At 39.4% G+C, this 15,816-nt stretch overlaps 1 protein-coding gene across 1 annotated transcript in view; it reads right to left on the minus strand.

The window, feature by feature from the left end:
- Positions 1-1,460: 1,460 nt before the first annotated feature.
- Positions 1,461-15,816, minus strand: part of LOC103394729 (adenylate cyclase type 2-like) — a 26,395-nt gene continuing 12,039 nt past the window's right edge. Inside the window, exons 9-24 of the mRNA XM_017040928.2 lie at positions 14,507-14,683; positions 14,389-14,429; positions 14,235-14,315; positions 13,807-13,876; positions 12,748-12,845; positions 12,173-12,257; positions 10,693-10,833; positions 10,091-10,243; positions 8,397-8,581; positions 7,998-8,082; positions 5,556-5,714; positions 4,462-4,608; positions 4,260-4,367; positions 2,877-2,991; positions 2,376-2,500; positions 1,461-2,300 (exon numbers count right to left, since the gene is read on the minus strand). Of these exons, the coding sequence (XP_016896417.1) occupies positions 2,148-2,300; positions 2,376-2,500; positions 2,877-2,991; positions 4,260-4,367; positions 4,462-4,608; positions 5,556-5,714; positions 7,998-8,082; positions 8,397-8,581; positions 10,091-10,243; positions 10,693-10,833; positions 12,173-12,257; positions 12,748-12,845; positions 13,807-13,876; positions 14,235-14,315; positions 14,389-14,429; positions 14,507-14,683 (1,923 nt within the window). The 3' untranslated portion in view covers positions 1,461-2,147. The remainder of the gene's footprint in view (positions 2,301-2,375; positions 2,501-2,876; positions 2,992-4,259; positions 4,368-4,461; positions 4,609-5,555; positions 5,715-7,997; positions 8,083-8,396; positions 8,582-10,090; positions 10,244-10,692; positions 10,834-12,172; positions 12,258-12,747; positions 12,846-13,806; positions 13,877-14,234; positions 14,316-14,388; positions 14,430-14,506; positions 14,684-15,816) is intronic.

The following is a 15,816-nucleotide window of genomic DNA, read 5'->3' on the forward strand; positions in this document are numbered from 1 at the left end:
CTGATAGAGAATATTTTAAACAAAACCAGTAGGGATTCGCTGATAGAGAATATTTTAAACAAAACCTGGTCATGCGAAAATCCTGTAGGGATTGTAATTAGTGTACTCAATATTAATCAGAGACAAATAATAATAATAATAAAAATAGCAGCAAAACTTAAATTCTTATCGGGTGGCTACAAGTCGTAGTTTAGGAGATTGACTTCTTAAAATCCTTTTTTCTCCAGTCACCAAAGTCACCGTCTTCATCTTATGCTTTTTTTTGGCCCCAATTTCTAACTAAACTAAAATGCAATGACTAGTTTTATTTTATATATATATTGAAACGCGACAAAAACATATACAGTACTCATAAATAATCGATTTGTGTTGAGGTACTACTTATAACATCCAGCAGGAGGAAGCATTGTACAAGTGATCAGCAAAATGTTTCTATAAGAGATTTTTGTTAACTGGTATATATATATAGTATATGTAATCTTAGAGAACAGGTCCAGCTGCTGCATGTCATCCTTCTAAATCTTCTAAATTAGTACACTCTTCATTCTACCCATGCATTAAAATGCGTATTGAAATACTTCCTTCATGCATTATTCAACAGAGAAAAGCCTGTCTGTTATGCTGCGTCTTTGTTTTAAATGTATATTGAAGGCAAACTCAGAGGCAAGCTGACGCGCATGTAAAAAGTGAGCTTGCAATGTGCAGTAGTATAATGATGCACGGTTGTTTTCATCATCACTGTGCCTTGTTTTGTGTACAAATGGTGAAGATAAAAAACAAGTTCAAAGACGAGGAGGTTGTTGATGAAAATATGCAGTCAGTTTGAGCAAAATTAATAAAAAATAGAATAGTAAGAAACTAATTCCCTAACAGTTTAGTTATGTATGTTCTGGGTATTTTCAGTTCTTTCTTTCTTGTTTTGTCTGGTTGTCTTTTCTTGGTTTTTCTTGTTTTGTCTGGTTGTCTTTTCTTAGTTTTTTTTTCTTAATATAGTCAAGTATGAAAGTTCAGAAATGAAGTTAGATAACAAAAACAAAAACAAAAAAACAACCTTGCACTAACTGACATCCTCATATAGTATATCGAGAGTCGCTCTCAAAAGCTTTCGTGACGGTCCTTAACAATATTAAGCTGTCTACAATCCACTTGACAATTGTGTCAGTCAGTTTGTCAGCCAAAGACTTAATTACTGTCCGGCGCTCAGTGATGGTCTGACGCCAGCTGGACGTCTGACTTGAAGCTGAAGCCTCTACAAACAAATGTCTGGGCATTGATTTGGCACCGTGAGCTCAAGTCGCTTCACAAAACAAATAGTTTCGCAACCTCTTTTGTTTTTTTTGTCTCTTAACCTGCTTAAAATACTGTTACAAATACTAGGCAACATGAACTACAGTAGTACATTGCACCACTGTGTGTGTTAAGGTTTAACACACAAGCAATTAAGTGAAAAATATGTTGGATTTTTGTACAAAGGTTTAATCAATACCAAAAGCTGACAGTAGACATTTACACACGATGCTGTTGGTTTTTTTTTTTTTTTTTTCAGATCATAAAAAAAGGGAGACTTTACTGTACATTTACATTCAGATTCCTTCTACAATTATTCCGTACACAGTATTACTCATAGTTTTCGCCAAAAACTACCCATCATGCTGACGTATCAAAGGCATGAGCTGCTCTACGGGACAATAGACTATAACAAAAATCCATTTGGGATAAAATAGAAGGAGATCGGGCAGAAGATGCCCACCGGGCGGATACATAGTATATGTAACGTGTATATATAAAAAACTACACTTTGGCAGGCAGCTGAGTTTCTCTAGCAACAGTCTCTGAAGCAGTGGGACACTTGCATGGCTAATTAGCTACACACGTCAACTCTACAGATGGGGGAACTGTGGTCCTTGAAGACTCCACCAACACGGCAAGCCTCTTCTTTAGTCAGACACTCCCTTAACTTGGTGACGGACCTCGGGGCTGAGCCTCAGCTTTTCTCCTAGTCGTGTTGCTAAAGACAAAAGTTGTCATCGACGGTTGTCTCCTCGGGCGCAGACGGCAGCAGGTGATGAGTTTTAGGTACAGAGCATGACAGGTCGCTTTCAGGCCACGTAATCGTACTCCCAAGTTGATCTGTCAGTCCAGTGTGCTCAAGGCACCACGGTCCCCTGTGACAGGGAGCGGGTCATTTCTGTGTGGACAAAATAAGTCTTCAGCTCCCCTTTGCCCTTGACGTTGATCATGCCACGGCACGAGCACATGTATCCCAGGGTGGACAAGATCTGACTCGTCTCCTCTGTTACCTGCGCGAACGAGAAAATGTGTGAATTCCACAGATCAAAACAAACTCTCATTTTGCAACGAAAAAATATACAAACCTGTATTTTGCCGAGAACCCCAGTGGTCTCCATCCTACTGGCCACATTCACACTATTTCCCCAGATGTCATATTGAGGTTTCTGGGCCCCAATAACTCCTGCTATTACAGGGCCATGGTTTATTCCTAAAAAAAAACCATTATCAGTTCAGCACAGACGAGTGATCATTCCATAACAATTTAACTACCAATCTGAACCTTTCAGTCTTCTGGAGTACCTATGTCGCTCACCTATGCTAACACAGTGGTAAAATCATAATCTAGGACATGATGTATGGCGTACAACTGTCCATATAAACAAAGCCATCGTGCGTATAGTGTGACATGACAACGTATTCGCCCGCTCTGCTAGCCAACTATTCAAAATAATTAGATAGGACAAGACATTTAATTTAGGGAAGATGGCGACGCAACCACAAAACGTCGTAGGCCGAGGACGAATCGATTTTGAATCCATTCAAGATGCATCGTCGCATCCCCTAGTAACGCAACGATGTCTCACCAATCCTGAGTCGGAAGTCGTTGAAGGAGTGTTTGTTGATGACGTCCAGTTTCCCAACGAGAGCAAAGGCAAACTCCACCATCGTGCCAATGTGCATGTACTGTCGGTCATGTTCCTGGTGGTATAGAAATATGTTATATGAAGTCATGCGCCCCCTAGTGCATATATGTGTCACTGCAGTGACTGGGTTCTGATCAGGGTGGTGTACAGTAAGCATGGCAGAAAGGAAAGCGTGGACCAGGTTAAGGACGATTACCCATAATTCTGTTGTTGTTGTTACAGACCATATTATGTGCCGACATTTGTGAATGAAAAATTTCAAATAGGAGTGACATCAGTAATGCATTCAAACGAGTGTAGTGATGAATCACTTCTGCTTCACTGGTCTGTGCATTTTAAAGAGCAAACCCACACACAGCTTCCCAGTGTTTTTTGGTAGGCAACAAACACTTCATTATGTTTTTGTGACCATAAATGAAGAATAACAAGTTTGGCGAGCTTACGCTCAGCCTGCCAAGGCAGTGATAGCAGGCATATGTGGGATGGTCTGGTAGCGCTTGTTTAGTCTGCTGCTGCCTGGTGCTAATCATAATAAAAAATAAAACAGAGCATATTTTTGCAGTACTCTCCGGGCAATTTCAAGTACTGTACCGCAACAGTTTAAACTCGATTATATTTATTGGAGCTGTCAAAAGATATTAAAAGCTATTAAAATCTGATTATTCACAAGGTAGCTGTGGATTGTTCACAATTAATCATGATTAATTATGATTAAAAATTACGATTGATCGTGATTAATCATCATTTTAAAAATCATAATAAAAAAGAGATGGTATTATATGCTTTCTGAAATAAAATGTTTCCCAGCAATATGTTTAAATAACATGTGTATCGACTGTGCAGAGCAACAATAAGTGGATGGACGGTGGAATTATTGGATATATAGTATATATCATTCATGCCCATGTGTTAAACATTTGAATGTGAATAACCTTCACAAATTAATGGGAATAACATATAACAATAATTGTGTCAACCCTAGTATTTATACATTTTTAAAAGTACCTTTGTACTTTGTCAAGGTGAGGAAATGACCACTAGCCACTTAGCTGTTGGTTTACTGGTTTACCTGTAGGTGGCAGCTAATATGCTGTGATTTTTATGTCGTGATTAAGATGGATATTATAAAAAATGACAACAATATAGGACCATGTTCTCCTCACAGGACAAAAGCAAACATACCGTATGTACTTGGGCACTTAAATTGATTCAGGACCATTCCCCATGCATTCTCATTTTGATGTATTATTTATAGAGTATTACGTATGTCGAGTCACGTCACGTCACGTGTCATGTCATGCAGTAACGTGTGTTAAGGCCTGCCTGTGTGCACTCAGGTCCAGGTGTCACATTAAGTCCTGTTGCAGCCATGTAGGTGCTGCCGATGGTCTTGATCTTCTCCACGCCGCTGAACTTCGGCTTGGACAGCAGCTGAGGAGACGTGAAGAAACAGTTCTTTTCCCACAACAATTAAGCATTAAGACTAAATAGATTTTGACCTTGACGAACACTGAGAGCCGTTCACCTCGTCGAAGTCCGCTATGATCTCGTTGAGGAGACGCAGGCACTCCAGTCCTTCCTTGTTGACGTCGGACTCTGTGTAAAACTCTTTAAAGTCCGGAATGGAAGCGAACATCACACACACAGAGTCGTACGACTGATGGTAAAGTTCCTGCAAAGGAGAAAAATAAAAACAGGTTGGTACTAAAAACCTATCATAACTGAAATAAAAAACAAAACAAAACTTAAATCAACTTTATGGAGACATTTCATCCAGCTGTGAAACAGTGAAGACAAACATCGCAAAGAAAACAGAAGTCAGGAATGAGAAAATTAAGCAAGGTGAAAATTGGGAACAAATGGAATAGATGAAGAAGGGAGAATACACGGTGGGTAAATAAGCACCATCAATAATAACACGAATGCAGAGACGGCACAAAGCAGCGGCAGCTGCCACAGAGCATGACGAAATAAACGAAAAAACAATATACTGTTATATTTAATTTAGGAGAAAAACGAGAAAAGCAAACTTTAACGGCTGAGAAATCAGAGACAGAGTGACAAAGAAACAGCCGCACATGTGAAGTTAAACACTGGAACCGGAACTTTTTTGTTGAAGGGTTATCTGTCAAATATTACTAAATAAACACACATGACCCAATGATCGAATTCTGATTATTTTAATTATTTTGATAATGATTAATATCCAAAATACAACAATAATAGTAATGACGATGATGATGATAATTATTATTATTACATGGATGGATGGATGGATGGATGGATGGATGGATGGATGGATGGATGGATGGATGGATGGATGGATGGATGGATGGATGGATGGATGGATGGATGGATGGATGGATGGATGGATGGATGGATGGATGGATGGATGGATGGATGGATGGATGGATGGATGGATGGATGGATAGATAGATTTGATTTTTTAATAATTTCATAAGTGTAGTCCCTATTACATGATGGTGAAAAAAAGTTACTGATGTGACGATGCAAAAACACTAAATATCTCCCACTTATTCCAGATGCATTGTGTCAGTGCGACGACTTCAGATGTAGCTTGATCAGCTTTCATTTTCCCGACAGGGAAGACTGACTTACCTCATTTTTCCAGTTGCATCCCAGAAAGTGTTCGGCCACGTGAGCAGGTAAAACGTTCTCCAGCAGAACCCGGTTGAGATTCTCCATGGTTTCGATCTCCTCACACTCCCGTTTGAACTTGTCCCTCCACAAGAAGTCCAACCGACAGTAATATTCATTCTGTCACGGGACAAGACGGGAGACGTCAGTGTCAGTGTTTTCACACTCCAACACTCTTTTAAACATGGACTACACAATGTTTATAATACATTATTATATATTAATATATATATATGGTTTTTCAACATTGCTGCCCTTTTACTTTTTCTAACAACTTATCGAGATACTATTATCAGATGGACAAAGGTTCATTCTAAGTGGGGCAACAGCCAGCAGCGGGAATAAGAGGACCCCCCTCTTATTCCCCCGGGGTTCACCTGTCATTGTATTAACCCAAGAAGTGGGTTAATACAATATCAGGTGAACCCCTTGATTGACACATGACACCAAAACCCATCACAGCCTTGAAATGACAACCGCTGCGTATAGGCATCAATTCATGCCTTGGGAAATTCACACATGTCAGAAAGTGGGACGTCATCTGTGAGTATATATGGGTTGTGTTCAAGTAAACAGGCCCAGGCTTCACACTGAGTAGGTGAATTAAACAGTAGAAGACCATTGGATTTTATCACATATAGTTTTTGGGAACATGTTTGTTTTGGGGTTTTATCACATATAGTTTTTGTGAACATTTTTGTTTTGGGGTTGCGTCATGCAATTAAAAAAAAAAACCACGTGAACATGCTGCGTCCGACCAACAAGGAAGTCGGAGGTAAATGCACGTTGTTTAAAAAAAAAAGTTTGAATTTCTTCACTTTCTCGCGTAAGGAAACAGAAAGCAGCCAGGACTGTTTTGCATAATGCATAGCCGTTGCTAGTTTGTTGTGTTTCAGTTATTAATGCTCAAGGGTGTTTCAAAGATCCAAATATGTCAGCAACTCTCATCTATTGAGGTCAAAGCATCTCAGGAGAGAGAGCGTGTTGTGTGTGTGTGTTTGTATATGAGAGTAGATCTACTAACACACCATCATTACTCTCATATATCTCTGAGAGCTGCAGGCTGCCACACACTGTGCCCGTAAAATGGATGGTTTGTGACGTGCCAGGGGTTGGGGGGCTTATTTTCAGTCTCCCGTGACATATATGGCATGTATGTGGGGGAAACGTCAGATGTGATGCATGTGCGGTTGAATTTTTTTTTTTTTTTTTTTTTTCCACGTTCAAGAACTTGAATTATGAAAATAGACGCTGGGCTGGTTCAGAAACTGGGGCTGACTACAACTGGGCTGAGTCCCAATGTCTTTTTTAGAAAGCAGAGAACAAGCTTGTGAATGAGCTTCGCAATGGATTCACAACATCTTTTTTTCTCTTTATCTGTTTTCTACTCATCCTGACTGTGACTGGGCAAGGTCTCATTTAAGCTTATGATATAATGTACATAGAATATTTGTAAAAAAATGGGCAAAAATGTGTAAAAATTGGTGGCTACTTTCCTCTGACCGACCGTCGTCATGGGAACCACATGATTGACAGGCTTCTCAGCCACTTTATGTCAACACCTTCACTGGCAAAAAAGTGGGAAAACATAGGACTTCTATATATGATTTATTTTCCATTTTCATTTCTTTGTTTTTATTGGGCGATATTTTTGTCATTGATTAGTTAGAAGTCCACCAGGGAGGCTTTTGAAAGTTTTTTCTTTTCAGACATTAAAGGTTGTTTTCATTTCCTGTATTTGTCAGATTGAATTTGCGGTCATTCAAGGATAGTATGTGGAAGAGCTGACAGACATTTTAAAAATATTTCAGAAACGTTTTGGTGGCCCAAAAGAGGGAATAAATAACAAAAAGGAAGTTGTTATTTTAAACATCCCTATTGGAGAGACAATAACGATGCCGTTAGTTTTACGCCAACATCATCTGGACGCCCCATCCTACTGTAAATATAGGCTTTAAATGATTTGAAAACACACCGTGCTACGGATTCAACGGGGATGAACGTAGCAAACACCGTGCTACGGATTCAACGGGGATGTGCGTAGCTGAGTGTCCCGTCTGTTGACAGTGACCTAGATAAGAATAACACATGGAGCTGTACGGAGCAACTGTGGCTCTCAGGAGAGCGATCGGGTTGGTTCAGAGGCTCCAGGAAATCATGTCAAGTCACAGATGATGGATGGAGTACTATGATGTACCCCACATGGATTTCAGCTTCAGGTCTTGTATGTGAGTACGAATGGAAATGTGGAGGAAGTGAGTTTCCTCAAGGCCCGTTTTGGTCCTGCAAGTTAAAACTTTGAGAGATTCAACTCTTTCAGAGATTTTTTTTTTTTTTTTGTAAAAGCGACCCAGATAAACATTTAACTTTTAACAAATATGTGGGGTTAAGATGACCTCTGACCTGTCTGGCCAACACTAGCAGAGTGATAAAGAAGATGAAAAGAGACACGGAGCCCATTGTCTTTAGATCCTTCAGAACTCCAGGTCTGTTGAAAGAGAAAAATAATAATAATAATAAAAAATATTTGGCTGTTATTTTGCTCTGAACCATATGATATGAATGAAACCATGTGAAATTTTTGTCCAAAGGTCAAAAAATGTACATGTATGGTTAGGATTTTTACAACTTTTTTTTCTACTATTTTACTAATGACATCAAACAGATGCAGTTTTGTTATTTATTTTTAATTATTAAACCAAAGTAGTCTGGTTAAAATGTTGGGGGTGGAGGGGTGATCCTGGGCCACAAGTGGCCCCTGGGCCAGGGGTTTAGCACCACTGGTCTAAGAGTCAAATTTACCTCTGCAGCTCATGAGTGGGATAAGGTGCTTTACTGAATCCGTCCAGCAGGGAGGCGTGCGTCTGCAGGATGATGATGTTGTAGATCACCACGGCGACCAGCATCACCACCATCTTCAGCTCGTAGTTGATCCTCAGGAACACGGAGCACGACAGCAGGCCCAGAATGCAGCAGTAGATGAAATACTGTGGACACACGGAGAAGCGGCCGTCATTTTCGATAACTGGTCTTTTCCAACAAACGACGCTGCCGAACTTGTGCCGCACCGGTCAATCACTGCTCTGCCGTCTCGTCAAAATTAGTCGCTTATTTTTCCGCTCTGTTCTGTCCTGTTGCAATACCAGACACCAAGTCTGTGCGGTCTATTCTGGTCCAACCGTCCCTGTCCTGCGGCAGCATCACTACTGTCGTCAGTATCTTAATTCTACCTCTACTCTGACTGCTACCAATGAGCACTTTTCTTTTAAACTGACAAATTCCTTGTTTCAATTGTTGGTTCTAATTTAAGAAAATGATCTGAGGGTGAGGAGGACACAGAGCAGTGACACGGACAAATTGAGATAACGTGGTACAGTCGACGTATCAGGCGAGCAGCAGGTCATGACAGGAGCAGGAAGCACAGGTGTAGGTTATGCGTTAACTGCTATAATTAATTTGTGAAATTAATCCGATTAAGAATTGGAATTGAATTTAACGCACGGGCAGAGTGACGAGCACTGGACTGAGTATCCAATTATTCCTTTTCACCGCTCCAATACACGGTCGGTACACGCAGAAACACGTACTGTACATCTACCTGCGATTATTTGTCTGCTAGGATTAATCACAGCTCCCCTATCAATTGACAACATTAACACCCACATTTAACCCTGTGGTCAATTTAAAGTTTCCATAAAGTAAACAACCCACGCACAAAACAGAAAATTCACATAACCACCAGGGATGTAACGATACTGTTCTGCTGTAAGGCAAGAGACCATACCACTCTACCAACGTGTGGAGGAGTGGTTAGTATAGCAACTTCCTCCTAATTTTATAAACTACATTTGCAAGAACAAAATGATATTCGGTTCATCAAATGAGCATGAAACAAATGAATGAAATGGTTCGCCTAAACTAATGCAACGATTTTATTTAAATTATTAAATAAACAGTTCATAAACCGTTAATAAACAAGTGAATACTAATATAAATACAATAGAAAATATTAATAATTTTTTTATGAATCTGTTTACATCCAAAAAATATATTTTATTTTGTTCGTAAAAAAAAAAAGTATTATCTTCCAGAACTTTCCAAAGACTGAAGTATGTGTCAGTAGCATGCTTATATTTGTAACTTTAGGTCATACTTTTGTAGATTAATAGATATATATAGTTTAATAATATAGATGAATATCCATATTTTTGTAGATTAATAGATATATAGATAATAATATACATGAATATCTGTCATTTTAGAGATTTCTGAAAAAAAAAAACAAAAACAAAAAAAACCCTGTAGTGACAGCTTCTTTCCACATAAATTTAAATAAATTGTGAAACACAAACACACGTGGATATAAACAAGCATCTGCATCCACTCTAAACACCTGATGTGATGTTATGAATTTGTTAATCTAAATGTATCCAAAATCATATTTGTATTGTTTTTTTTTTTTGGGTAGTTGTTGAATTCTCTTTCTTTGTACTTACGGGCAGATAGAATTTGTTTACTTCCGTGTTTTTCTCCTGGTACTCCAACAGGCTGTCATTGCTTCGATTCATCTGTGCGGTCGTGACGGGAATCTCAAGTGCCGCAGATGTGAGGATGTCCTCCACAGCACCTCCTGGATCTTCCACAAAGAACTGACAAACGGAATGGGAAGTGCAGAACTTTTAGCACTTAGCTTTCATCAGTTTTCCACATTAGAAAGGGTGACAATGATCCACCGCATGGAGGAGTGAGGGAATTACATGGATCAGTGGATAAATGGAAGACTGTATAGATCAGCTGTCTCCAACCCCCGGTCTGTGGACCACTACCAGTCCATAGGTCATTTGGTATCGGGCCGCAGTGAAAAACAGACCGGTAGGAAGGTACCAGTCATTGGAACAAAAAAAATGCTGGTACAGATGTAACTACTCATGTAACACATGTTTCTGCAATTGATTATTATTTATTTAAGCTACAAATATTGTTCACTGCTGTGTAATAAAAAAAAAAATTCATAGGTTAAGAAACTCTGCTGCATGGACTTTACGAAATGCTTTTTAAGCTCCCGCGGGCCACAAAACTGCAGCTTGGTGGGCCTTACCATATTAAAGACGGCCATCACCAGGATGACAGCGGTGGTCATGACGGTGAGGATTAATCGCAGCCAGGGATTGTTGGTGACAATGACGCGCGAAGAGGTGGGAAACCACGCGAACGAGCAGGAGGCGTCCTTTTGTCTCTGCTGAAGAAAGAAAAGAAGACGAGGAGTTAGTGAGTGTTTCTGCAGCCTTTTTAACCACGTCAAACATCCTAACAGGGAGTATTGATAATACAATACTATACATACAATACAATACAATACAATACAATGCAATGCAATGCAATACAATGCAATGCAATGCAATGTAAAATGTAATGTAATGTAATGTAATGTAATATAATAATATAATATAATATAATGCAATGCAATGCAATGTATTGTATTGTAATCTAGTGTAATGTAATATAATACAATGTAATGTAATGTAATGTAATGTAATGTAATGTAATGTAATGTAATGTAATGTAATGTAATGTAATGTAATGTAATGTAATGTAATGTAATGTAATGTAATGTAATGTAATGTAATGTAATGTAATGTAATGTAATGTAATATAATATAATATAATAGAATAGAATAGAATAGAATAGAATAGAATAGTTGTTAAATGGCCAGTATTTGTCATGTGTTTTATTTGGGTTAAAAAAAAAAAAAGTGTTATCGCCAATCACTATGTTTCATGTCAGATTCCTCCTATTTAGGACAAAAAAATTCTAATCACACCTGGTGATAAGAAGCACAGGGGGTGTATTTTGAGGAGTGCACAGTTGTTAATAGTATCACTGAGGACGGACGTTAATCTCCAGGTTTAAGTGAGGCTTACGTCTTCTTATACCTCGCTCTTCTGTAAGAATCCTTCTGATGTGAGACTCTGGACCAGCGTTAATACAAACTTCCAGTTAATTAAAAGTGACCCAGTTACCAGGTGTGAATACTCTCTTGGCAAGAAATAAGAACAGCACATTATTATGGCAGAACTGAACGAATCAAAACAGACACAGTAATACCGAGCACGATGACATCATCGTATGGTGGTGTCTGGTCTCAGTTATAATAGCTATCAATTCATTTATATTGTTTTTTTTCTCTTTAATGGCACTGGCTATTTCTGAAATGAAGTGAAGCTAATTCGCCAACTTTGTTCCATTCAGTCACTGAATCTGGCTCTGTTTTGACCAGACCCTTTTTCAGTTTCCTCCATTGTTTTCCGGCCATTGTTTCCCGCCTTGACCCCCTGCTCTCCGAGGACTTTATTCCTTACAATAAAGCCCCGGCACTTTATCTTTCACTGGTGATTTACATTCACGCGCGGCTTTGTTTGTGCATCGATTCTTATCTTGTTTTCACTCAAACTGATTCTAATTTTAAAGCCGGTCAGTGACATCATCGTGAAACTGACACACACACACACACGCACACAGTTGACATTTTGCATGCAATCGCGGTCATGTTTGTGCGCGTGTTCAAGTGCAAACCCACCAGAAAGTGATCGGCAAAACAAAGGAGCAGGATCAATGCCAGGAGCAGGAAGGCCAGACCAAAGGAGACCTCTAGCACTGCGGTTCTGTAAAAACACACAATACAAAGTCATCTAACCCCTGCTGCTCTGCAGGGACATCCAATATTGGATAATATATGTTTTTTTTTTTCTACCTCATGTAGCAGTATTTCTAACCTAGAACACAGGACTCCTTTATTTAAAGCTTGAAAACCAGCCATAAAACCAATGGCGTCATAGCTAACTGTGCAGAAGATGCCAGGATCTATGGAGCAAGTATGGAAGCAAGTGAGAGAATCAATGTTCCCTCTGACGCTGAATTACACATTTGGCTCCCTGAAGCTGTAAAGCAGCCGCGGCTGAGGATTTTGTCGATTTGGCTCCCTGAAGCTGTAAAGCAGCTGAGGATTTTGTCCCCTCGTCGTTACAGCCGATCCATCATGACCGGCAGACCTCTTAATCTGCCGTTAAACGTCCCGACTCTTGCTCCTTGGACCCCTTTTTGACGAGACAGCTGGCGTCGAGTAGCCGCGGCTGAGTGACGTAACGCACTTACTTGGGCAAGACGAGGATCTGCACGATGAATATGCAGACGAATATGAGGCAGGCGCAGGTGACGTAGTACTTGAAGGCTGGTAATGTTGTTGCTCTGTACTGTTGAGAGAAGGGAAGGCCAAAAAGTGGATTAGAATCAAATGTGGATCCAGGAAGCAATGATTTAAAAAAAAAAAAGTATTGTTTTTTTTCTGTAAGTAAATTTAGGAAAATATCATTTTTATATCATGTTTGTTCAGCTATGAATATTTAAATTAGGGTTGCAAAATAATTAAATTGTTTGATGTTTGATTAATCAAAGGGTGTCATCAATAAAGATTGTAATTGGTTGTGATTAATCTTGATTAATCAAGAAAAATTATCATCCATTTATATGACAATATTGACAATGTTTATTTACCTTGTTAATCAGATTAATCACAGGGCAGCTGTGGATCAGTAACAATTAATCACAATTAATCGTAATTGCAATTAATCCTGATAAATCAAGATTAATCAGGGTAAATCAACATTCCTAAAAAAATGTTTTTCTCTGTATATTACTAGAACATACATTACTACATGAAAACAACATCCTGTTTTTGTATTCTTTTTTTCCCCCCATTGTCAACTGCATTAATTTAAAGAGCGATTTGTTTAAAAAAAATATGTGAATAATTTGTTAAAATAACATGTCACTGCCAATCAATGCTTATCTGTCTCATTAGTTGATGTTTTTTTTTGACAGAACTTCTTTTCTTCTTCAAAAAATAAATAATAAAAAGTCAGTAAAAATGTTGGCTCACTTTGCAGATGTGAGATTACAAGCAGTAATTTTATTAAAATAAAGATTTTTTCTTTGTTGGCTCACTTTGCAGATGTGAGATTAAAAGCAGTAATTCTATTAAAATAAAGATTTTTTTTGTTGTTGTTAATAAACGACATGATTCCATCTGTCAGTGAAGTTTTTGATCAAACAGTTGTCTCCAGATGTTTCCCCAGACATTTCAATTTGTGTTGATTTCTCAGTAGTTCTGCTGCTTGCTGGTTGCTGGTTGCTGGTTGCTATGCATTCTCCTACCTCTTTCTCCAGTGTCTTGTTGTGAAAGAATAATGAGATCCTCTGGATGTCCTCAGACTTCAGCCACTGTCTGGAGACACAGGTAAAACAGCCGCTGAGGCAACACACAGGGAACATGTGGCACATTTCTATATATACCACCGGGAAATGTAATAAGAAGCAAATGTAAGACTGTAATACATGGGTAATAAGGGAAGACGCGTCATAACATAATAACGTTGATACTTCACTTGTCTTTTGTCTCTTTTTGACTCATCGTTTTTCTATGTTTTTTATGCGTTCCTTTCAGATACACTGCTGGTAGTTCTCATATTTCATCTCTGACCACTCAACATGACTTGGCGGGCCACATTCGGCCCCCCGGGCCATGGGTTTGATGCATGCTGTAGCCGGTGTGGCTACAGTGTGCAGCAGATGTCCACACTTACTTCTGCGAGTTGATGCCGTCGATGGTGCGAATCATTCGCTCATTCAGCTCTTCCTCGAACCTCCTCCTCTGAGACTTGGACCTGCAGTCAAACGGACAGCGGTTCGATCGTGCACCGGGTACGAGATAAATGACTCTGGCGAGTCGCGCCTCACCTTTCCCGTCGCTGGAACTGATACTGTCCCAGTGGAACGTCCTGGGGAAAACAGCAACGTCTGTTCACATCTGAGTCTGTGCATGTGGCGTTACGAGCGGGAAACGCGCTGTACTCACCGTGGTGTTGATTTTGCCGTTGTCCGTGGTCATGCTGTTTCGATGGTGGAGGTTGGCGAAGGGCTTGGCCGCTCCCCACGACTCCAGGTAACGGGTCATTCGAACCGACGCCCTCATTTTCCCACCGTCCAGAGAGGGTCGAGAGCGCACAGCCAGCAGCGGGCTTTGTCTGTCAGTCTGGGGTGATGTAGCAAAACGAAACAAATAGCATGAGACACCACACGTCCTGAGGCAGTGGTGGTTAAGGAAGCGGTACTTGTGTCCAGAAGGTCACAGGTTCGAATCCACCACCCCTACATACTGCTCAGCTCGAGCTGCCCTCTGCTCACTATGAGTGATGGGTTGAAGCACATGTGTCAAACTTAAGGCCCGGGGGCCCAAATGCGGCCCGCCAAGTCATTTTCTATGGCCCGCGGGAGGTTAAAAAGTATTTAATAAAGTCGATTGACCTGATAATATTAATCAATACCAGAACCATGTATTAATACGTTATGGAGTAGTTACATCCACACAATCTTACAGTTACAACCGACCTTTCGAGGGGCACTGTACTGCTGATGTTGCCCCCTGGTGGCAGAGGTCACAATAAATCACTTTCACTTTCAACATGCGATGATGGAGCTTTCCATTCATTTTGAATCTACACTAAACATTTCAGCTATACACACTACATTGCGTAGAATGCTATCATAATAATAATAAAGTTTAAAGTGTTGTAAAACAAATGGATAAAGTAACTTAGCCTTAGACACAAATGCTTACAAGAACAGAGGTAGACACTCTGGTGTCTAACGGCTGCATTTATGGCCTCTGACAGTGACAATCAGTGACAGACACAGTGGCGGAGATGCCTCCTGTGATTCATGCTTTGTATCTGGCCCTGATCCATTTAAGGGCTTCTTGGAACTGTCGCCGACCACCTGGTACAACACTTCGAAACAACCCCAGAGAGGCTGGGGCTCAACCTGGAGCCGCTGGCTAAGGTAACACTGTAGGAAATAAATAATGGCTTTTCCTTAAAAGCCATTATTTATAATATATATATATATATATATATAACATATAATATATGTTATATATATTATATATTAATATATAATAAGTTACAGCAAGTTACATATCTAGGTTTTTACTCTAAATGCACCAAATTTTGTAATTTAAAAATAAAAAGACTTGTGAATATATATAACGCAGGAAATACAATAAAATGACTGATTTAGAGTTACATATATATTACGTATATATTATATATATTTATATTTACAATAAATATATTTTTATATATGTATATATATGTATATATATATGTA

This window comes from Cynoglossus semilaevis, chromosome 18 (genome assembly GCF_000523025.1).
Source record: "Cynoglossus semilaevis isolate Cse_v1.0 chromosome 18, Cse_v1.0, whole genome shotgun sequence".
Classification (NCBI taxonomy): domain Eukaryota; kingdom Metazoa; phylum Chordata; class Actinopteri; order Pleuronectiformes; family Cynoglossidae; genus Cynoglossus; species Cynoglossus semilaevis.